Source organism: Montipora foliosa, chromosome 10 (genome assembly GCF_036669935.1).
Source record: "Montipora foliosa isolate CH-2021 chromosome 10, ASM3666993v2, whole genome shotgun sequence".
NCBI classification, from domain to species: Eukaryota; Metazoa; Cnidaria; class Anthozoa; order Scleractinia; family Acroporidae; genus Montipora; species Montipora foliosa.
The window spans coordinates 4,222,430-4,241,861 of NC_090878.1; the positions used below are offsets into that span (position 1 = coordinate 4,222,430).

The 19,432-nt window shown below is 39.0% G+C and overlaps 1 protein-coding gene across 2 annotated transcripts in view; it reads left to right on the forward strand.

The window, feature by feature from the left end:
• LOC137973231 (structural maintenance of chromosomes protein 2-like) overlaps positions 1 to 19,432 on the forward strand; it is a 31,791-nt gene that overhangs the window by 5,651 nt on the left and 6,708 nt on the right. Inside the window, exons 8-27 of one of the 2 annotated variants that reach the window (XM_068820004.1) lie at positions 364 to 441; positions 1,735 to 1,797; positions 2,599 to 2,652; positions 2,775 to 2,870; positions 6,411 to 6,600; positions 7,117 to 7,171; positions 7,881 to 8,001; positions 9,099 to 9,157; positions 9,303 to 9,362; positions 10,572 to 10,629; positions 10,730 to 10,810; positions 10,890 to 11,036; positions 11,953 to 12,075; positions 12,390 to 12,471; positions 13,275 to 13,410; positions 15,177 to 15,301; positions 16,262 to 16,347; positions 16,804 to 16,911; positions 17,537 to 17,602; positions 18,681 to 18,758. In XM_068820004.1, the coding sequence (XP_068676105.1) occupies positions 364 to 441; positions 1,735 to 1,797; positions 2,599 to 2,652; positions 2,775 to 2,870; positions 6,411 to 6,600; positions 7,117 to 7,171; positions 7,881 to 8,001; positions 9,099 to 9,157; positions 9,303 to 9,362; positions 10,572 to 10,629; positions 10,730 to 10,810; positions 10,890 to 11,036; positions 11,953 to 12,075; positions 12,390 to 12,471; positions 13,275 to 13,410; positions 15,177 to 15,301; positions 16,262 to 16,347; positions 16,804 to 16,911; positions 17,537 to 17,602; positions 18,681 to 18,758 (1,866 nt within the window). The remainder of the gene's footprint in view (positions 1 to 363; positions 442 to 1,734; positions 1,798 to 2,598; positions 2,653 to 2,774; positions 2,871 to 6,410; positions 6,601 to 7,116; positions 7,172 to 7,880; positions 8,002 to 9,098; positions 9,158 to 9,302; positions 9,363 to 10,571; positions 10,630 to 10,729; positions 10,811 to 10,889; positions 11,037 to 11,952; positions 12,076 to 12,389; positions 12,472 to 13,274; positions 13,411 to 15,176; positions 15,302 to 16,261; positions 16,348 to 16,803; positions 16,912 to 17,536; positions 17,603 to 18,680; positions 18,759 to 19,432) is intronic. The other variant, XM_068820005.1, reaches the window with a different exon arrangement.

Sequence of the window (19,432 nt, forward strand, 5' to 3'; positions counted from 1 at the left end):
TCAAGTCCAATGACCTGTGATTTTATCGCTACATTTAATTCCTTTAGCCAGGACATTAGTCTGTGGCTGGCAAATTATTGCCCCATTCTTACCCCCAATACATCCAGCAATGAGCCCCCTAATGTTCAGGCAGTGCAAAAAGAGTTAGAGGGACCCAATTAGGGGCTCCTTTTGAAGTCTGTCACGTTGCTCTTCAACGTGCTATACTTGTACTACAGCTGTAAGTGCAGTGTACATGCTCTAATGACAAATCGTCTCTTCTGACATTTCTTGGATTCGTTTTGCAAAGAGGAGTTTTGACACTCAATGTCCACAAGCTTACACTGCTAATTAATTGGCTACATGAGTTTAATTTAATTTTAGGAGGTGCAGAAAAGGTCTGCAACGGAGCTGGAAGAGATGAATGATAGCATAAAAAAGCTACAGGAAAGATATGAGGAGGTAACTGCAAAGAAAAATTATTAACTAACATTTACATAACCAATAAGTATACACTGTAGCGACAGATGACGAAAAGCATTGGCTACTTTACTCAGAGAAGTCAGCTACTTTTTCTAGTTAAAAAATTAAAGACAGATCATTTCAAACCTAAGATTAATTAAAACTCATTTGGACAGTGACAACATGAACGTTTCTAAACAATCATCAATTTTGCTTTAAATTTGAAATGTGACATTTGGGAGTGTTCTTCTAAAAATGGCATGCCCTGAAACAACCCAAGAGAAAAGGGTTGTTAAGCCTCTCGTTCATACATGTAGCGTTGGTTACTCTACTCAATCTGGCTATCAACTTCAAAATAAAATTAATTATTTATTAACCCGTTGACTCCTGAACTGGCCACCCCCCCTCCCTCCCCCCCCCTCCTTCCCCCCCCCTCCCTTCCCCCCTCCCTTCCTCCCCCAATCCCCATTGATGAGTAAAATCGTCTGGCATTAGACAGAGTAATCTCACTCCAAGGAGTCAATGGGTTAAAGGGTGCATAGTCTCTACTAGATGTAGATGTTGTTAACCCATTGACTCCTGAACTCCCCCCCCCCCCCCCCCCCCCCTTCCTTTCCAAAATCTATAAAGTCTCACTCTGAGGAGTCAAATGAGGTTTAAAAGCCCTGCACGAATGTATGTATGTAGTGTACCTTTCTTCTAATTAAATTTTTGTATAACACCTCACTAGGCCGAACTCGAGCCTGACCAACAGAACAATAATATTATTATAAAATAAATGAAATACAGTAATAATGCTTGCTTTGTATCCAATCACTGCCTCAGCTGGGATAATAGTGTCACATTGGACATTGACGTTAAGCTGATAGTATTACATTCGCCCCATAACAACTTTTTTTCATTTTTCAAAACTAAATTTGGGTGGACGTCAATCAAATGTTTCCATAAGGAATTCAACTGCTGCCAAGTAAACAGGGCAATTGTCATGGAAACATGCGATTGACATCCACCCAAATTTAGTTTTGGAAAATAATTATGAAAAAAAAAAGTTGTTGAGGCTGTAATGTACATGTACATGTAGGCTGGAACAAAACTTGTCCTTCTCTCTCCAGCGCTTGACAAAATTAAAGCGTGGTCCTGAAGATTGTACTATTGATGGCAAATTTCAGAACTGTACAGTACATGTACCTGCGAAGCTTATATTAATGCATTGTGCATAATTTGCACAGTCATGGTCATCAGTCCTTTGGTCGTTATTAAAGAGAACTATTTTTCCACATCTCAATTATCCAGATTGAAGGAAAGATGAAGGAACTCAGTACTGTAATTGCTGAATTAGAGAAGAAAAAGAGCCTCGTAAGTTACAGATGAGTGAACTTTGATTATCCAGAGGTCTTGAGAGACATTTGAAATTCCAATAACCGTTAGGGTTAATTTCCTTTCTTGTGTGTGCCAGGGTTTGTCATTAGCTCTCAGCATCATAGGGTTTTACATGTACATGTACATGTAAGTGTGCTACGTACTTTTCTACGCATTGCGTTACAAGCTTTTTAGTGACTTCATTGATACTCTCTTTTTTAAAATAATTAGGATAGTATGCACACTCTCATTGGTCAATAGCTGTGCTTACATGTAGATGAGAGTATGGAGACACAGCTGTGACATCACACGAATCTTGATTGGTTATGTATCGTCAGACGCACGTTTTGATTGGATGGTAGGAAATATGAGCATGTATCAAGAAAATCTGTTTCAATCAAGAAGTAAAAAACCAGCATTTTCCTTCATTTGTTGAATTATCTTTGAGGCATGTTTTTATAAAAGCAATAGAGGACTTTTTTCCATGCACTGTTTCCAAGCTTCATCTAAACACTCAGGGAAGTTGGGAGAATTTTTGACAGTTATGCAAACCCTCAACGTTTGCATAGCTGTCGGAAAATTCTCCCGACTCACCCTCGTGTTTAGATGAGGCTATGGAAACGCGGCAAACATCCTCTATAAGTAGAGCTTGCTGACCATACATGTATGTATGTGTGCAAGGTTGTTCAGATTCCTTAGTTGAACCATCATCATCATTGTTATTATTACTATTGTGTTGTTGTTATTACACTTACATGTATAAAATTGTTCTTCTGTTGCATCACTTGTCTCAATCAGGAATCAGGAGAAACAATAGCAAGGTTGGAGAAAAAGTTTGACAGTCTTTCCAAGGTAAATTGTTGTCACTGTTAATGTGCTTAAATTATCTACAAGATGATACATGTACATGTATTTAGAGCCAGGATGGTGTACTGCTTAGGCCATGCTATGTCATTTCTATTTATTTTGGGCAGATTGATGTTAAAGCAAACTCTGATCTAAAACATGCGAAAGAGTCATTGGCAGCTGAGAAGAAAAACAAAAGGACACTGGAGAAGAACATACATGATGTAAGTGAAGTGGTGATGTTCATTTTTCAGTGTGTGAGATGCAAATAACCCACTCACTGTTTCTCCCAAAATTGAAGTATTTAATAACTATGGTACATAATAACTGAGAGTGAGGTCATTACAGTAAATGAGATTACAGCAGGTTGGAGATTTTGCTGTAACAACGGAACAGCCAAGGTTATTAAGTTGTTTATTATATGGCTGACAGAATGGTTCTAATGAAGAAAAATAATACTAATGATATAAATTTGCATAGTCCATAATTGGCCCGTGGGCATTATAGGAGAATAATGCCCTAGTGCTTAGCTGCTATTAGCCAATCATAGGGTGCATTATATCGGCCAGAAGGGGTTTGTCTCTGGGTAGCCTCTGGTTTTTTCTTCCTCAGGCTAGTTAAGGTGTGACTGAGCCACCATAAAGGACACTCCGCAGGGAATTTAGGAACACCTACAGTATTCTAACTTTTAATGAGTTAAAAAAATTATTGTGTTGTTCAATTTATTGATCACTGACAAGTTTTTTTCATATGACCGTGTTTGTCAAATGACAATGCTTGTCAGTACCAAATGCCCTGTGACATTGGAAAATTGAGTTTTCTAAAATGGGGGGAAGTTCTGCCTCATATTTTTGAAAACCTTAATAATTATTTGGCAACAAATAAATAAGCAGAAATAATTTATGTGAATCATTTTATGTTCTGCTTTGTATGGTGACATTTGTAATTTAAATGAGGAGAAATACTGCTTTTTCTGAAGTCACGTGACCTATTTCCGTTTAGTTAATTATGTGACAAATAATTGTAATGGACCTGTAATTCGTAGTTTATGCATGTAGTGTCCAAATAGTAAGAGATTACTACCAAAACAAAGCAGCTGAAATTTCATTTAGTACTCCCCATTGTGAAGGGATGTTCCTTGGCATCCAACTACAAGTCACGTGACCTGAATTTGAATGTTGTGAACAATCTATGCAATAGGATACATACCAAGTTTTAATAAGATTGAACTACAGCTTCCTTTTTGTAGTCGTGCACTGTAAGTGTACCGGTACTACACACTATGTCACGGGGTTGTAAGAGTGTACATGTAAGTTAGAGTGTCCGTGGTGCCAGTAGGCCCGCAATGCGTGCATAAGTCACGAAAATGTGACCGTCCACGGGAAAACCAACAAAAAGGTGATGACACGGGCACGCTATTTTAGCACGCTAGACAAAAGAAATTTTCTTTAACACGGGAGTGCTGTGTCGGAATGCACGCCTCATTAAAATTTTCTTGTGTCTGATACTACAAGTTGTAAACAATAGAGCGTGTTATACCAAACAAAAGAGCATGTCAGCAAAAGTAAAATCGAGCACCGCGTAAAAAGACACGGAGTGAGTGAAATTGCACGATAGCTGCGCCAAAACACTTGCTAAAAAACCAAGTATATAAACACGCTACTCCCAAAGCCGAGTGAGGGCCGACTTACCTGCGGAAATAGCTGAAAAATCCCGCAGAATACAGTATTGTGCGAAAGTAATGCAAACGTATTTCGCCGAAATTCGCGGCTTTTCCTGGCTTTTCGACGAAAAAATATCGAATTTTCGATGGAAGCGAATTTTCAAAGGAAAAGTCATGATAATTCTCAAGGTCTAGTGTTTCCAACTACACCGAATTCTTGAACGAAAATTCCCTCGGAATGAAAATTGACTTCGAAAAAATCAAAAAAAAAATCGCTCTGTTCGATAAATGACCTAAAAAAATTGAGCGAAATTTCGCTCTTTATTTACTGTTCTCGAACATTCCACGTATTTTCTGGACAAAAATTTGCCAAGTTTGAATTTGCCGCAATGATTCTTTTCTGCCGTCATTTCACAGTGTGTAAGCTCTACAACAAACTCTTTTCGTGAAGCAATCGCAGTTTTTGTTGTGTGGGGCAATCTTTTTTTTTTCCTTGGAAATAGCCGATTAAACTGTCGGATCATTGAATCTATTTTCGATACGACTTTATTTACGCTAACCTTAACGCGTTTATTTACGCGTACATACGCTTGTTCAGCGATGTTGTTGATGGTGGCTGCCGATTCATGTCACAAAAATTCGCTGCTTCAAATTTTGTTATCTCGAATTTTCATTTGGTTACCTCAAAAATTCGCTACTTCGAATTTCGCTATCTCGAATTTTCGAGAAAGATCGTGAATTTTTCGCTTCAAACCCTACGAAAAATCGTTCGAAAATTCGATGACTTTTCGTGGAAAATTCGTGAGAACAAAGGACAAATTTCGACGAATTTCGTTTGCATTACTTTTGCAATTTTACGGTGCCTGTTTTGGCACGCATCTGACACGCAACACGCCACGCTAAACAAAAGGTTTGGAGTGTCTCAGTGTGCACAACAAAAGCCACCGTGACATCTATTGTGCTACTCATTAAATATGCGCATATGGCGTGTTGTATGTCACGCTCAGCGTGCCGTGTCATGCACGCGTGCCCGTGTCATCACCTTTTCGTTGGTTTTCCCGTGGATGGTCACAAATAAACAGGTCTGTTAGAAGCATGAAGTGTGCTTGAGTTTCAACAAAATGAGCCCCAAAATTGGCCACTTTCGGTTTTGCAATTTAGTTGTGCAGGCAAAAGTACAATAGAAAAATTGAACGCAGCAAAAATCTCCCAAAATATTTTTCGCTGATGGTAACTTTTTTTATTCTCAGTTCAAAATTAATGTTGTTTTCACGTCGCAAATTTTGATGCTGATGGCAAAAATATTTTATTCCTGATCAACCGTCCTGAAAACTTCCTTCTGCTCTTCCTAAAAACTGTGTATCAATATTTATTTACTTTTGCATCAATATTGATTTTGTTTTGCATAAAGCAGGCTAACAAAATCTGCACCTTGCTTAGTTCACATTTTTGAGCATTAAAATATAATTTTTGGTCCTATATACATGTAATGACTGTTTCTTTTACAAAGTTGTATATTTTTAAAAGGTCACCCATCCAGATACTAACCCCGCTGGATAAGGTTTAACTTGAGTGAACTTTTGTAGTAGAAAGCTGTCAGATGCTCAGAGTGCACGCTTAAACTTGTGGTGAAAGATAAGTTGTAAGCGAACTTGAAAATGATCAGCATGTCAGTCTGGAAGCCAATGTTTCTCGATTCCCTTTTATTAATGCAGCTCAGCTAACAATATGGAATAAAGTGCTGTGTTACTGCACTACCACATGTACGCAATGTGTGCCTATGTTTGAAATTGTAATATAACCAAGTGAACCATGCCTTAACATGGAGGAGTCTCCTCAAAACCAACATTTTACTTGAATTGCCTTAATTGTTGATTTCAGTTTACAGTGTCCCCAAATAGTGCTCCAGCACTATAACTACTAGACACTTAATGAGTTCCTTTCCGTTTTTTTCTTTCAAGAAAGAAAAATTAACTTTATGCACCTTGCTGCCAGGCAATCCAGGCTACTGATGATGGCAATGTCTTCTGTAAGAGCTACAGAGGACGTTTCTGCGTTTCTTCTTCTTTCTTTAATTTCTTGGGCTTTTTTTTTTTTCAAGGATCAATCTCAACTCCAGAATAAGGAAAAAGAGCTCAAAAAGTTGAGTGACCTTCTTGTGAAGCTTGAAGAGAAAAGCCAAGAAGACACTAATGCAGTGAAAGCAGCTCAAGATCACTTTCATGCAGTATCTGCGGGATTATCAAGCAATGAAGGAGGGGAGGGTAAGACTCTTGCAGACCAGATCATGAGTGAGTTGACAAAACATTCTTATTCAATATTATTACACACTGTGCTTGAAATAACTACCATTGATTGGACAATGACCAACCATATGCATAATGACGTGGCCCTGGTTGTTCAAAGCATGGTTAGCGCTAACCAGCGTTGAATACCTTGGAAACCTGTAGGTTTTGACACCTCTCAACCAACGGTTAGCGCAAACCAGGTTTCGAGCAACCGGCCCCAGGTGGGAAATGTGCTACCAAAAAGATTAAGGGAAAACATGATGTCACAGTATGCATGTACATGTACTGTATTATTACAGTATGTGACACAAAAGTGTGTTGAGTGTTGTCTCAGCAATATTGCTTTAATTAAAAAAAAAAAAAACTCAAATTGGCATGTTGGTTTTGTTATGCTGAAAATATGTAATTATTATACAAATGTACAAGTAATTGTCAAATGGAAAAGGACAATTGCTGCAACCTCTTAAAGATCCCTCTTTTATACACCTTTGTGTACATGTATGTATTTTTTATTTGCAGGTTGTAAGAATGAAATAAGCACTGCTGAGACTGAATCCAAGCAGGCTCAAATGAAGTAAGTAGTGCTGATGATGTAGACATCATTGTTTTCATGTAATCTTCTAGTGCTGGAGCACTAATCGGGGACACTATAAATTGAAATCAAATAATAATATCAACACATGAAATCATAGGATGGTTTTTGAAGAAAGGGGAAAACTGGAGTACCCAGTGAAAAACCTCTCAGAGCAGAGTAGAGAACCAACAAACTGAACCCACATATGCATATTGTGTGACGCTAAGTCTGAAAATCAAACTCGGGCCACATTGGTGGGAGGTGAATGCTCTCACCACTGCACCATCCCTGCACCTTGATACGAATATAATGGTCAAGAATGCAATTTTAGCAATTGTATAGAGAAGCCCAAAAAATTCAGGACTTCAACAGGGTTTGAGCCTGTGACCACAAGTCCTGAATTTTTCAAGCTTATCTCTACGCAATTGCTAAAATTGGGCTCATAACTGCGAGGATCATAGCTTCACTTGATTTCACATGCACAGTTTAACCCATTGACTCCTGGGGGTTCCCCACTGACAAGTAAAATCGTCTGGCGTTAGACACAGTAAAATAGTAAGTATGGCCGGTTTAGGGGTGAAAGGGTTTCCTTTCATTTATCATTTCATTTGTTGATTAGATACATAAACAGTATTCTACAGGGCTTGTTTAGACAATGAGATGAACCAGATCACAACTTGGGGTACCTTTGCAACACTTGTTCTTTTAGATTAAAACATGCACAGTCAGAACTAAAGAAAAAACAGTCTGAACTGAAAAACACAGAGAAAAGTTACAAGAAGGACAAGGATATCTTTGATACAATTGAAAAGAGTAAAGCCAAACTTGAGGTACGTTGGTTGAATCACTGATGATTTTATGTAACTTTAAATTATATTATGACTAGCTCTGTGAGTGGGCAAGATGAACAAAATCAGGCGCTATGATTAGCTACGTCAGCGGGCAAGATGGAGCGATACTGCCCGCTTGGGATTTCTTGCTTGGTCCCCACAAGATCAAAGATCATTTTTTGGTATTTTAATATAGTTAAATAAAATTTAACATAGTTAACGACTAGGAGCTAGTCTGATCAGTAGTGTTTTGCAGGCGGTTGTTAGTGTCTTGGCCGTCTGTTAGCGTTGTTCAGCGTTTTGGTGCGTTCTGTAGCGTTTGTTATAGTTACATGGTTCACGACCGGGAGCTAGTCCGGTCAGTAGCGTTTTGCAGGCGTTTGTTAGCGTTGTTATGCGTTTTTGTAGCGTTTGCAGCACTCTTTAGGTTGGGGGAGCCCTGGGGCTGACATGGTTCAGCGGTATTCCTGCGTAGTGCATGCGTTGTCCAATGTGCTTGCAGCGTGTTTGTTGCTCTGTTGGCGTGGCGTTGTGAGTCGGTTTAGGAGTTTAGTGGTTCTCTGCGTTCCCTCCCTCTCCCCCCCTTTCTTTTTTTTTTGTGCTCTTTTTTTTTTGTGTGTTATTATTATTATTATTATTCCACTGAGCTATCTGGCTCAAGTGTGACGGGTGCCTTAGGGGGGCCTGGCGCGGGGGGCTCGTGGCTTGGTTGCGGGTTGGGCAGGCCAGTCGGGTGTTCTAGCGCCTTGGGGATGTGACTGCGGTTGCAGCCCCCAGGCTTCCTGGGCACCTACCCTCCACTGGCGACGTGGGCGTTAAAGTCATAATAAATCCTTTATTGACCAAGCTTGTTCGGTCTAGATGGCTGGATATTGGCCTTGTTCTTTTTTTGCGTGCTTATGGACCTTGACTTCTTCTCGGTCCATAAACACGCAAAAAAAAGAACTTGGCCAATTTCCAGCCATCTTGACCTCACACTTGGTCAATAACCCATCTAAAGGCAGAAAAGGAGCTCATTATCATTTTATCTTTTGATCTAGTGTTAGGTCATTCTATAATTAATTTTGTAATTTATGTTAATTGAACTTTCTCCTCAGGGTGAATTGAAGAAACTTAATTATGAGGAAGGAAAAGAAGAAAAACTTACAGCTGAAAGGTACTTACAGTGAATACGATGACAGGGATGTTTGGATGATTTCTATTGTCATCTTATTGATAGCTTTGGGGCAAGTTTCAATCGGTAGTATTGTTTCTGACAAGAGTGTGTTTTCTGTAAACGTGGCAATTTGTTATTATTGCAGGAGACAATTAGAAGCTGAGGTGTCGGAACTGAGGACTAAAGTGGAAACTCTTGAAGCAAAGTATGTGATGAATTTCGTGATCATAGCAAGAATCCCAAAAGTGTGAATGATCTTACATGTAATAAGTAATGGACATTCATGTGTGCTTACATTTTCCAATCAATCATTAAGAAAAGCCAAATTTTCATTACCTGGGCTTTAGGAATCAAGATTATATATTCATGGACAATAATTTCCACATCTTTAAGCTGGATGGCATTTGCGTGATAAGATGCTCTATCTTACACTGTAGTCAGCCAAAGATTGAGTACCTTTCAAAACTACAATAGCTGCCTACAGTTTAAGTAATAGTACAATAATTAGAGCAAGTTTCAATCGAGTGTCGTAAAACCAAAACCAAAGTAATTGCTTTGGCCAATCAAAAAGGACGGAGGCAATCCAGTAAACGAATCAAAACTTGAAGTAATTACACATATAGTCGACGCAAAGCGCGAGAAAATGTGCGCGTATGAAACACAAAAATTGGTTTTGGTTTCACTTCTGTTTGGTTGAAAAAGTGGTGCAAGAACTTTGAACAATCACTGAGTGAAGTAATGCAAAACTAAAGCAATTTGCTAATTACTTTCGACACTTAAATTGAAAACCGCTCTATTTAAAAAATTACAAAAAATTCTTTGATTGCACCTGGAGTCACGGCGGCTATGTTGGTGGAAATTAAGAACACTGGCCAGAAAGTCTTTTGGGAATTTGACTCTATTATTATGCAAAACTTGGGCTAAACTTTTGGCACCACCATGGCCATGTTGTCACGTGAATGCAATCAAAGAATTGATACATGTGTTCACCAAAATATTCTTATCCCTGCACAAGAATTAGTTTTGGTCCTTTGGAGTGTTACAAGTACATTACAAACCCCAATGGCTACCACTGCAAATTAGTTCCCACATGTACTGATGTGAAGATTTGCAGGTGTCATTTGAGCTGTTTGGGTTACTGTCCAAATGAAATGTGGTCAGAATGACTGGATAATGATTGCCGTCTTCATTTGGGCGCAAATGTCCAGCAGTCTTGGACTTTGTGCTAATTTCATTTGAGGATTATTGGTTACAGCATAATGGAGGAGATTTATTATAGGACAGAGCAGGTGTAGGCCATACAGGCCTGTAGTCCCAAGCAAGCAAGATTTGTGTACACTAATCTTGCCGGTTATCAGAGTCACACTTATAATTAACAAGGATGATTATATTTTGTACATGTACGCTGTTTTAGATTTCCAAATCTCCAGTTTGAATACAAAGATCCAGAGGCAAACTTCGATAGGAGTAAGGTGAGTTGACACATGTAATTTTGTAGTCGGTTTTTGTATATGTAGGGAATTACTTAGTGCAGGTGTGATGAGAGATGGTTTTATTTATCCCATTTTGTAGGTTAAAGGTCTTGTTGCTCAGCTAATCCAAGTCAAGGATGTTTCAACTGCCACTGGTCTTGAAGTCACTGCAGGGGGGAAGGTATTAAACTTCAAAGACTTGTCTGTGTATTTTATGTACAAGGTGGACAATAATCATTGTTTTTTATGTACTTTTCCAGTTGTACAATGTTGTGGTGGACACAGAGGTCACTGGTAAGAAGTTAATAAGCAATGGAAAGCTCAAGCGCCGCTACACCTTCATTCCATTGAATAAAATTGCTGCGCGGACACTTTCAGATGATGTTGTCAAAAGAGCTGAGAGCTTGGTGAGTTATGTGCATAACGACGGTAATGTGCTTAAGTTAATTATTTTTTAAGGTCTCTATCACTAGCATACACCCACCAACACATCACTACAGTTTCTTTGGAAACGTTATGTATAAAAAATGAGAAGCAGTGTTTTATTGTTTCAAATTCTCAGAGGATCAGCATAAAAAAGAAAACAAGCCTGTCCTTATTACTATTCTTTATTAGTAGAATTCTACTAGTATACTAATGCAAATGCTGTAATCTGATTGGCTGAGCCATCGAACACTATCAGCCATTAGTGTGCAGTGGCTGGAGGTCGTCTTGGAAATAAGGATGTTTTTTTCGTTTTTCCAAAGTTTTGGAGGAAAATTGGATGCAAATGGGTAATTAGATTTCTGAGAAGTCTAAACGAAGGACATTTATAGTTTCTTGACTTTCAAAAAAGTTGAAATTATTGAAAAAGCTGATGTGCTCTCGCGCACAACTTAGATTTTAAATGGCAATTCAATCCTTCGGCCTCATCAACTATCACCTCATAGAAATGTCGAGCGAATAATCTAATTGTTAATTATGAAAAAAACTCTAATGAGGAATGTTTTATCAGGTTTATTAAAGCTCATTCGTGAGGTTTTATCTGTGTCTTGATAGGCTGTTAGGTTCATGAATCATTAATGCTTAATGCAATTTTGAATAACGAAGTAATAGTACTTAACGTAATACATTACACATAAATTCTTATTCAGTTCTTATTTTTCACATGTTGTAAATTATTGTTCAGTGAAAAGAAAGGACTGATAACCAAGGGTGGGGCAAAAAAAAAAAAATCTAACAGCTGCAGAATCAAAAGGGCTAAGGATTCTGTAAAGTACAGCTGTACACTGTAATTGTCATGATAGTGACAGATTCACTTCAGGGCTTTTTTTTTCGATTCAGGTTGGTCAAGACAATGTCCATCTAGCTCTTTCCCTTGTTGGTTACGATGACGAAATTAGAGCAGCTATGGCTTATGTGTTTGGCACAACGTTTGTCTGCGACAATATGGACAACGCCAAAAAGGTGCTTAACATTTTGCTGTCAATTTAAAATCGTTGTACAACCGTATCTTAAGAAAAGGCAAATGGAGGACTGAATAGGTCTATGGGGATGACTGTAATGAAAATCAAGATTTGCTTTCTTTGGAAGCTGGCTGGTTATTTTGGACTGAGAGACTTCGATAAATACATGTATGCTAAATTGAATTTCAGGTGGATTCATCTTGTTCTCTGAGGGACTTTGTTTCTCCGAATTGTTTCTTTCAGTTGTATTTCCAAATTTAAGTTTAATAGTTATCACTTCATTACTTTAATTCCAGTATTTTAATTAATTTTCAGGTCACATATGACCCTAAAGTACAAGCCAGAACTGTGACATTAGGAGGGGATCTCTTTGATCCCCAGGGTACAGCTACAGGAGGTAAGAACGCCAACTAATAGGCCATTTCCGAGTTCATGTCTGCCTCCTCTTCAAAGCGAGTCTAAGTGCGAAGTTTTTGTAATGGTAATAAGCTCTACTTTACATGTGAATGAAAACTAATATTCAGTAGAAAAACTTCGCACTTAGACTCGCTTGGAAGAGGAGGCAGACATGAACTCGGAAATGGCCTATTGAAGTGGCTTCAAAACGCTGTCTGTATAGTGTTTGTTGGTTTGTTTGGCTAACAAGGCATTTATTAGCCACTACCATGACAAAAACACTGTATTTTCCCTAAGAGAGATTTCATCGTGAACATGAAATTGTTGTGACAACAGGTTATGTACGGGAAAAAGTAGCTTGTACATGTTATGTTTGGTTCTTTCATTAAGACGCTTGCCAATGAAACTACTGTATATCAGTTACAGTGCAGTCACTGGGATTTTGATTTTCCTTGGCTGTCAAGAGAAACTATTCTTGATACATACATGTACTCAAGTTCTAATGTAAAATATCTTTAGAACTTCCTTTAACCCCCTGTGTGTCACTCTTATAATCCGTCTCCAGGATTTTTTGTAATTCATTTTGTTCATTTTCTTTTTTATTTTCCATCTTTTTGTTCTGCGGGCCTATTACATACAGTACAGTCTGTGTAATTTAAGTAACCCACCTGGAATAGTAATGGTTAACTGTGAGCTACAACCACTATGGCCTCTGTAAACACAATGTGATCGTTGTTTTAGAGGGTTACTTTTCCCCACTATAAGCAAACAGTTCAACAATCCTTAGTGTATCGTTCGTTTCAGGTGCTCGATCATCGCATTCATCCATCCTTGTGAAGTTGCAGGAATTGACTGAGGCACAAGCCATGTTACAAGAAAAGAGAGCTGAACTGCAAGGCGTGGTCAAAGAGCTGGAAAGTTGCAAAAAAGTTGCCGACAAGTAAGAATCATAAGCTTCAGGCTTCCGAAATTAGGTTCAACGACTATCCCCTTACGAGAAGCAACTGCCCTTTGTAAAAAAGGACGTTTGACATCTTAGAAAGTACTGGCAACGACATCAGCTTCGGCAGCGAATACTTAATTCAGAATATTAATATAAACTTTGCGTTAGCGTAGTTTTTTGGCGATTACTTAATGTCATTGTCGTTGTACAAGTAACTATGAGAGAAAGTATCCTACGCTATAATTGGACTGGCACAAGATGTAGAGAATTCATTGTTGTAAATTCGAGGATACCTAAACTTCGAGCCAGGATTCAAGCTAGGATCCAAGCCAGGATTCGAGCCAGGATTCGAGCTAAGATGAGCTTTCTCCGCTATTTATTCTCGAATCTCTCGGTTAGGTTAGGTCTCGAATCGGTTAGGTTAGGTCTATTTGCGTTGGTTCTGGTCTAGTTAGGTCTAATTAGGGTTAGGGTAGGTCTCGGTTAGGTTAGGTTAGGTTAGGTCTCGGTTAGGTCTCGGTTAGGTCTCGAATCCTGGCTCGGATCCTAGCTCGGTTCCTGGCTCGAATCCTGGCTCGGATCCTGGCTCGAATCCTGGCTCGGATCCTAGCTCGAATCCTGGCTCGAAGTTTAGGTATCCTCGAATTGTTTCCCCTGGACCTCAATGTTTCCCTCGGCCTCGCCTCAGGGAACATTGAGGGTTTCGGGGAAACAAAACTCGCTGTTTTCCTTGGGGCCAGTCATTAAGTGCTTATTATACATTGGTGTCACCAGCTCGATTTTGATTTTGCTATAAGCACGAAGCTAATTCTTGCTTGCTCTGTTTCTCTTACGTCATACCTACAAACAATAGATTTTATAGATGTAGAATTGACGTCATACCTACAGACAATAGTTTTATGCATGCAGAAGTGACGTCACCTAACACACTAACCAGCAGTTTGATTAGTTTTGTCATGGCGGAGCTCAGCTCAGGAATATGCATAATAAAACAATTATTGAATTCGGTTTTCGCATGTTAGCGATAATTATCAAGTCCTCAGTTTGTGTTACCCGCCTCAGCCTTCGGCTTCAGCAGATAACACAAACTTTGGCCTTGATAATTATCGCTAACATGCTCAACCTCATCCAATAATTGTTAAATATTTTTATTCAACACATTGTGACAATGTCCAAATATGGTCATAGCGCGCTCTATATTCGTCGTGCGTACTCAACAGATAATAGAGACCTTAAGCAAGTACGACGCCGACGGCTACGAGAACGTTGTCTAAAAATATAATATTTCCTTCACTGTAATAATTTTGCGATTACTCCATGTTGCTCGGTTTGGAAAGTGTGAATACACAATCCAAGAATAAAATTGATGAGAACGGTGTAAATATTTAGAAAGAAAATTGAAAATTCATCGTCATGTGCTCTCGTCCTCCAATTTGACCTCAAATTTGATCATTTCACGTCGTAGTCAAGACGAGAACGGCAAAGAAATGTATCAAAATGTAAAACGCACGTGCAGGGCGTGCAAAGCGATTGGTTTTGCTCACTAAATATGCAAATTTGTGGCGTTCTCGTAGCCGTCCTCGTCGTCATTGCTTAAGGTCCCTAATAATTCTATTTCGAAACATGAATGTCATTTGTGCATGCGGCTTAAGTTCAAGTGTGCTTCCCGACCAATTAGGTGCAACTTAGACAGTTGAACACGTTCTCCATGGCGAACTCGCGACTTCTCATCCTTACGATGTACCTCTTTGGTCTTTGGTCAGGTTTCGTCAAGTTAAACAACAATATGATCTGAAAGTCCACGAAGCAGAACTTGTGCAGGCTCGGTTGAAACAAAGCACTCACCACCACCAACTGGAAGGAGTTGAAGCTCTCCAGAAAACAGTTGGTAAGTAATTGTATATCGGACACAAGCAAGGTCTGTATCCCGTAAAAGCACGCACTATTGAAGAGAAGTGGAGGCTTAAATCAGGGTTGAAGCGGACTCAGAGGAAGGAAGATCTTTCACTGGCGGGACTGAAAAGTTACAGGATCGGTTATATAGTTTAAACCATGTGTAATTAAGACAACGGGTGTCAACAGTCATTTTATCACCATAATTTTCAAGAGTGATTTACTAAAGTAGAAAAATGCTTCTCTTCTTACCTCTTGCATTCATGGCTATGTTTTTGCCGACTATGAACAGTACCGTTCAGCCAGCGCTACACAAAGACTGTTCAATGAGGCTCTGTTGAAATAACACTTCCTTCTTCAGGTACCGTCGCACAGAAATTTACGTAAAACAAAAGAAACAAAAGACAAAATACAAAACAACTCCAAATAAAGACTAGTCCCAAGTGACCAAAAATACAATGCTTTCCGGTACATGCAGAAAGACCCGAAATAACGGGCTATTGAAGTTTTGCAGAACGACAGAGGAATCGTGAATACCAGGATAGAGTGGTTCAAAGCACTAGGGACAACTCTAAACTGCTTTAAATACCTTGATAACCTTCTGCCTTAAGTCACACAACTTTTTCCCCTTGATTACAATTACAATCCAAGCTCAAATAAGCCGGAATTTTTGTGGGGTTTATATCGAGCTCCAGAAGTCTCTCTGTTGTAATCTTCGTATGCCTAGAAAGTTTTGTAGCTTTTAAAGAAACAAAGATTTTGTCCGGTCAACAGACAACCCTGTTTTTACGGCCTTGAATGTCCATCTCTGTGGTACGGTACGACATGACAGAGCATTTTCACTCGACTCTGTAAGCATCTTCGGCCTGGCGAAATGAGAAGAGACCAGCTACTACTAAAAAAAGTACTTGTCCTAGCCAATGAGGATAACTGCACGTATTTTTTGCCTTTCTAGAGGAACAACAAGAGCTGATATCTAAAGCAAAAGAGACAATTGCAGCCGCGACTGAGAAATGCCATGATGTTGAAAATAAAATGAAGGTTGGTCTGATATCATTTTTTCCTCTGATTTTGCGTGGTGGTCTCGAATAGAGTTGTGCCTCTTGTTGAACAAAAATACTATTTCCCGTTATTGTAATAATTTCGTTACAACCCCAAGTCGTTCGGAACAGAAAGTGTGTATCAACATTGCGGGAATAAAATTGGCATGAACGGTGTGGTTGTTTGGGAATAAAATTTAAAATGTTTTGTCATGTTCTCGTGTCCTCAACACAACCTGAGATTTGCTCAATTCCCGTTGTCAGGGAGTTTAAGCCAAGACGACGGCTACGGGAGGTTAACTATCAATAGGGTTATTTCAGTAGAGTTATGACTTAGAGTTAGAGTTACATGTAACGACTTCCAAAATCCTGAATTCAATCCTGAATTCAAGATTTTGGACTGCCAAAATCCTGAATTCAACCTTACTTTCTCAGTTATTCTTATTTCTAACTACAGCAAGCTAAAGCTCATCACGAGAAAGAACTGAAAAAGGCTGAAGAAGATTTGAACAAGATCAAGAAAAAGGCGGAGGAATCTACCAAAACTATGAAAACTAAACAACAGGTGATAAGCTGAAATATTTCCTCTCAGTAAACAATTTAAGGTGGTTCTAACCAGTTTCAACACTTTATCACTTAACAGCAATGTAAGATTCGTAATGAGGTGTGGTAGTGTCAATCCTTCTAATAACAAGGTCTCTTGATAGTGTTGAAACTTGCTTGAGCCGCCTTAAAACTGCGTTATTTGGGTTAGAGCTGTGTTTCAAGCCATGTCGTTTGAGGGCAATGCTCCATGGAAGCTCCGAGAGTCTCTAGGGGATCAAATTTTATTTGGGACCTGATATAATATCCCTTTTTTTCTTTTTTTTGTAAATTTTTTGGAAAAAGGAGTTTCCCATTTTCTTCAATGTACTTATTTCGCCCTTTATTTCGCTTGACATCTTGTGATTGCTTTTAAGTATTCGTTTGGTTTTGGTGTTACCCATCCGATGAAAACATTCTTTATTGTACCTTTGTTGAGCTTAAATTTCGATCGAGATTTTGCTTTTTCCTTGTCTCATAACAATTATATCAAACAAATAGGTGGCGAGAATAACAACGTTCCAATGAAATTTCATTAAAGAAGGAGGGAAGTCTTTTCTGATACTTAGCTAGCGGATGCGCATTTGTTTGTTTTGTTTTCGTTGCAGGAAGTGGAAGCCATGAAGTTAGAAATGGAGGAACTGAACAATGAAGTGGCTTCTGTTGAACAGCAAGTAAGCATTATTAACCAACCTTGGAAGGTTGGGCAATGATCTGAACACTCGTCCTTTTTGTTAACTTCCCCGGGCTATGGGCTCGCCACTCTGCTCTGTGACGTCACTTAGGACTGGTTTCAGTCATTAGCGACGCTAGCATTAACACCGGCAACATGCGCATGCGCATTAGCTTGTTGTGACTTAGTGTCTTCTGTTTTAACAAAAGGAACAAAATGGTCAAGATGACACAAGGTTTGCGAACTTGGCTCGTCTCGTATTTATGCCTGCGTCACAGATGAAAACCAGTACCCTTCATTCCCACGATCGAAACGTTCATTCTCCTAACTAGTACCATGGATTTCTTTGTCGGGTAGTCATGAGAATTTCACATCAAGATCACACCTGAAGCTAATCATATTCTTCGTTCTCAATACCTGTCTGAATGACATTTCATTGAAATTGTGAGGAGAATTTACCTGATCATCACTCCTGGGAGTCAAAGGTTAAGGATTCTCTGTTTTTTCCTCTCCTGAAGAACCATAGACCACTTTCATAAATGGCGACCGATTTTATATTCTATTGTATTTATGTTAAGTGGACCTACTGGCCTCATTTTGGTTAACATATTCTTTTGAATTTTGCGCATTGCAACGAGGCTAGAAAGGCTTATCAGCATTAAAACAAAAGAATATTTTATCGGGCCGCCATTATGAAAAAGGTCCATATAATTGTTGTAATTAATTTAAGCTTATTTCGTTTGATTCTATATAATATTTTATGTTCCTCTCCAAAATCAGATTCTCCATAACCATGTGTTTAATTAACTTTTGTATCAACTGAGCTTAGAAAGCTTCATTTCTTCTGATTTCATCGCTGATCAGTTGACCCTATTAAACCAGTTAATGACAAATTTTAGAGATTGATTCCACACCGCATGCAGCACAACACTAAACCTAAAGCTACATCCAAGCGTTCAGTGCTGTAAATATCAACCTTCTGTCAAATTTGCGTCATATATAACATTTCTGTTTTGATAGGACTGCTAAATTTGGAGAGAAGGGTAACATTTCGTTTTCACGTGAATTTTCCATTGCAGATGAAAGCCATTGATGACGCTTTGATCAAAGCGGAAGAAGAAGTCTCAAAATGTATCGAGAACGCTAAGGAGACCAAAGTATGCCCGTGGGCTTTTTTACTCCTAAATGCGTCTTTCAGTTGAGTGTCGAATCCGCTTCGCGATTTCCTTACATGTAGCTTTGGCAATGCTGCGCTTCGTAGTTGGCTTAGACGTCTTACGTCACAGTGTCACATGATTACTATGCTGTTCGCATTTTCCCGCGCTTAGGACCGGCTGGAAGGATTTGACTTTTAATTGTGATTGGTTCATTTGACTAACTGCATGTTTTGTGATTTGGTTTTGTTTGCGTCACGACACTCAATTGAAAACTGCTCTTATCAATAAATCAGCGTTTTGTGTCTTGTGAAAACGCTGAAAATGTAGTTTGGTTTCGTCTTTCTTTTTTTATACCACAAAAAGTTTTCGATCGCAAAACATAAGAAATTATAGTTGCGAGAACAAGATTGCCTGCTTGCGTCGTAAAAAAAAGAAGAGAAAACGAAAAAAACAAGGAGTTTCTTTCTAAGGAATCCTTGGTGTCTGAAACGGACAGCAATAGAGGACAAAGCTAAGAATTACTGGTTTGTTGGCACCAAGACTTGAATTCTTTTTTTACCACCGAAATTTTGCCATCCATCGTCGCAGTTTTGCGAACAGCTTTAGCGACAGCACAAAGAAAGCTTGGAGAAGCCTCAGTAGTCGAATCGTGACCGTCACGTTATGTGGTTTAC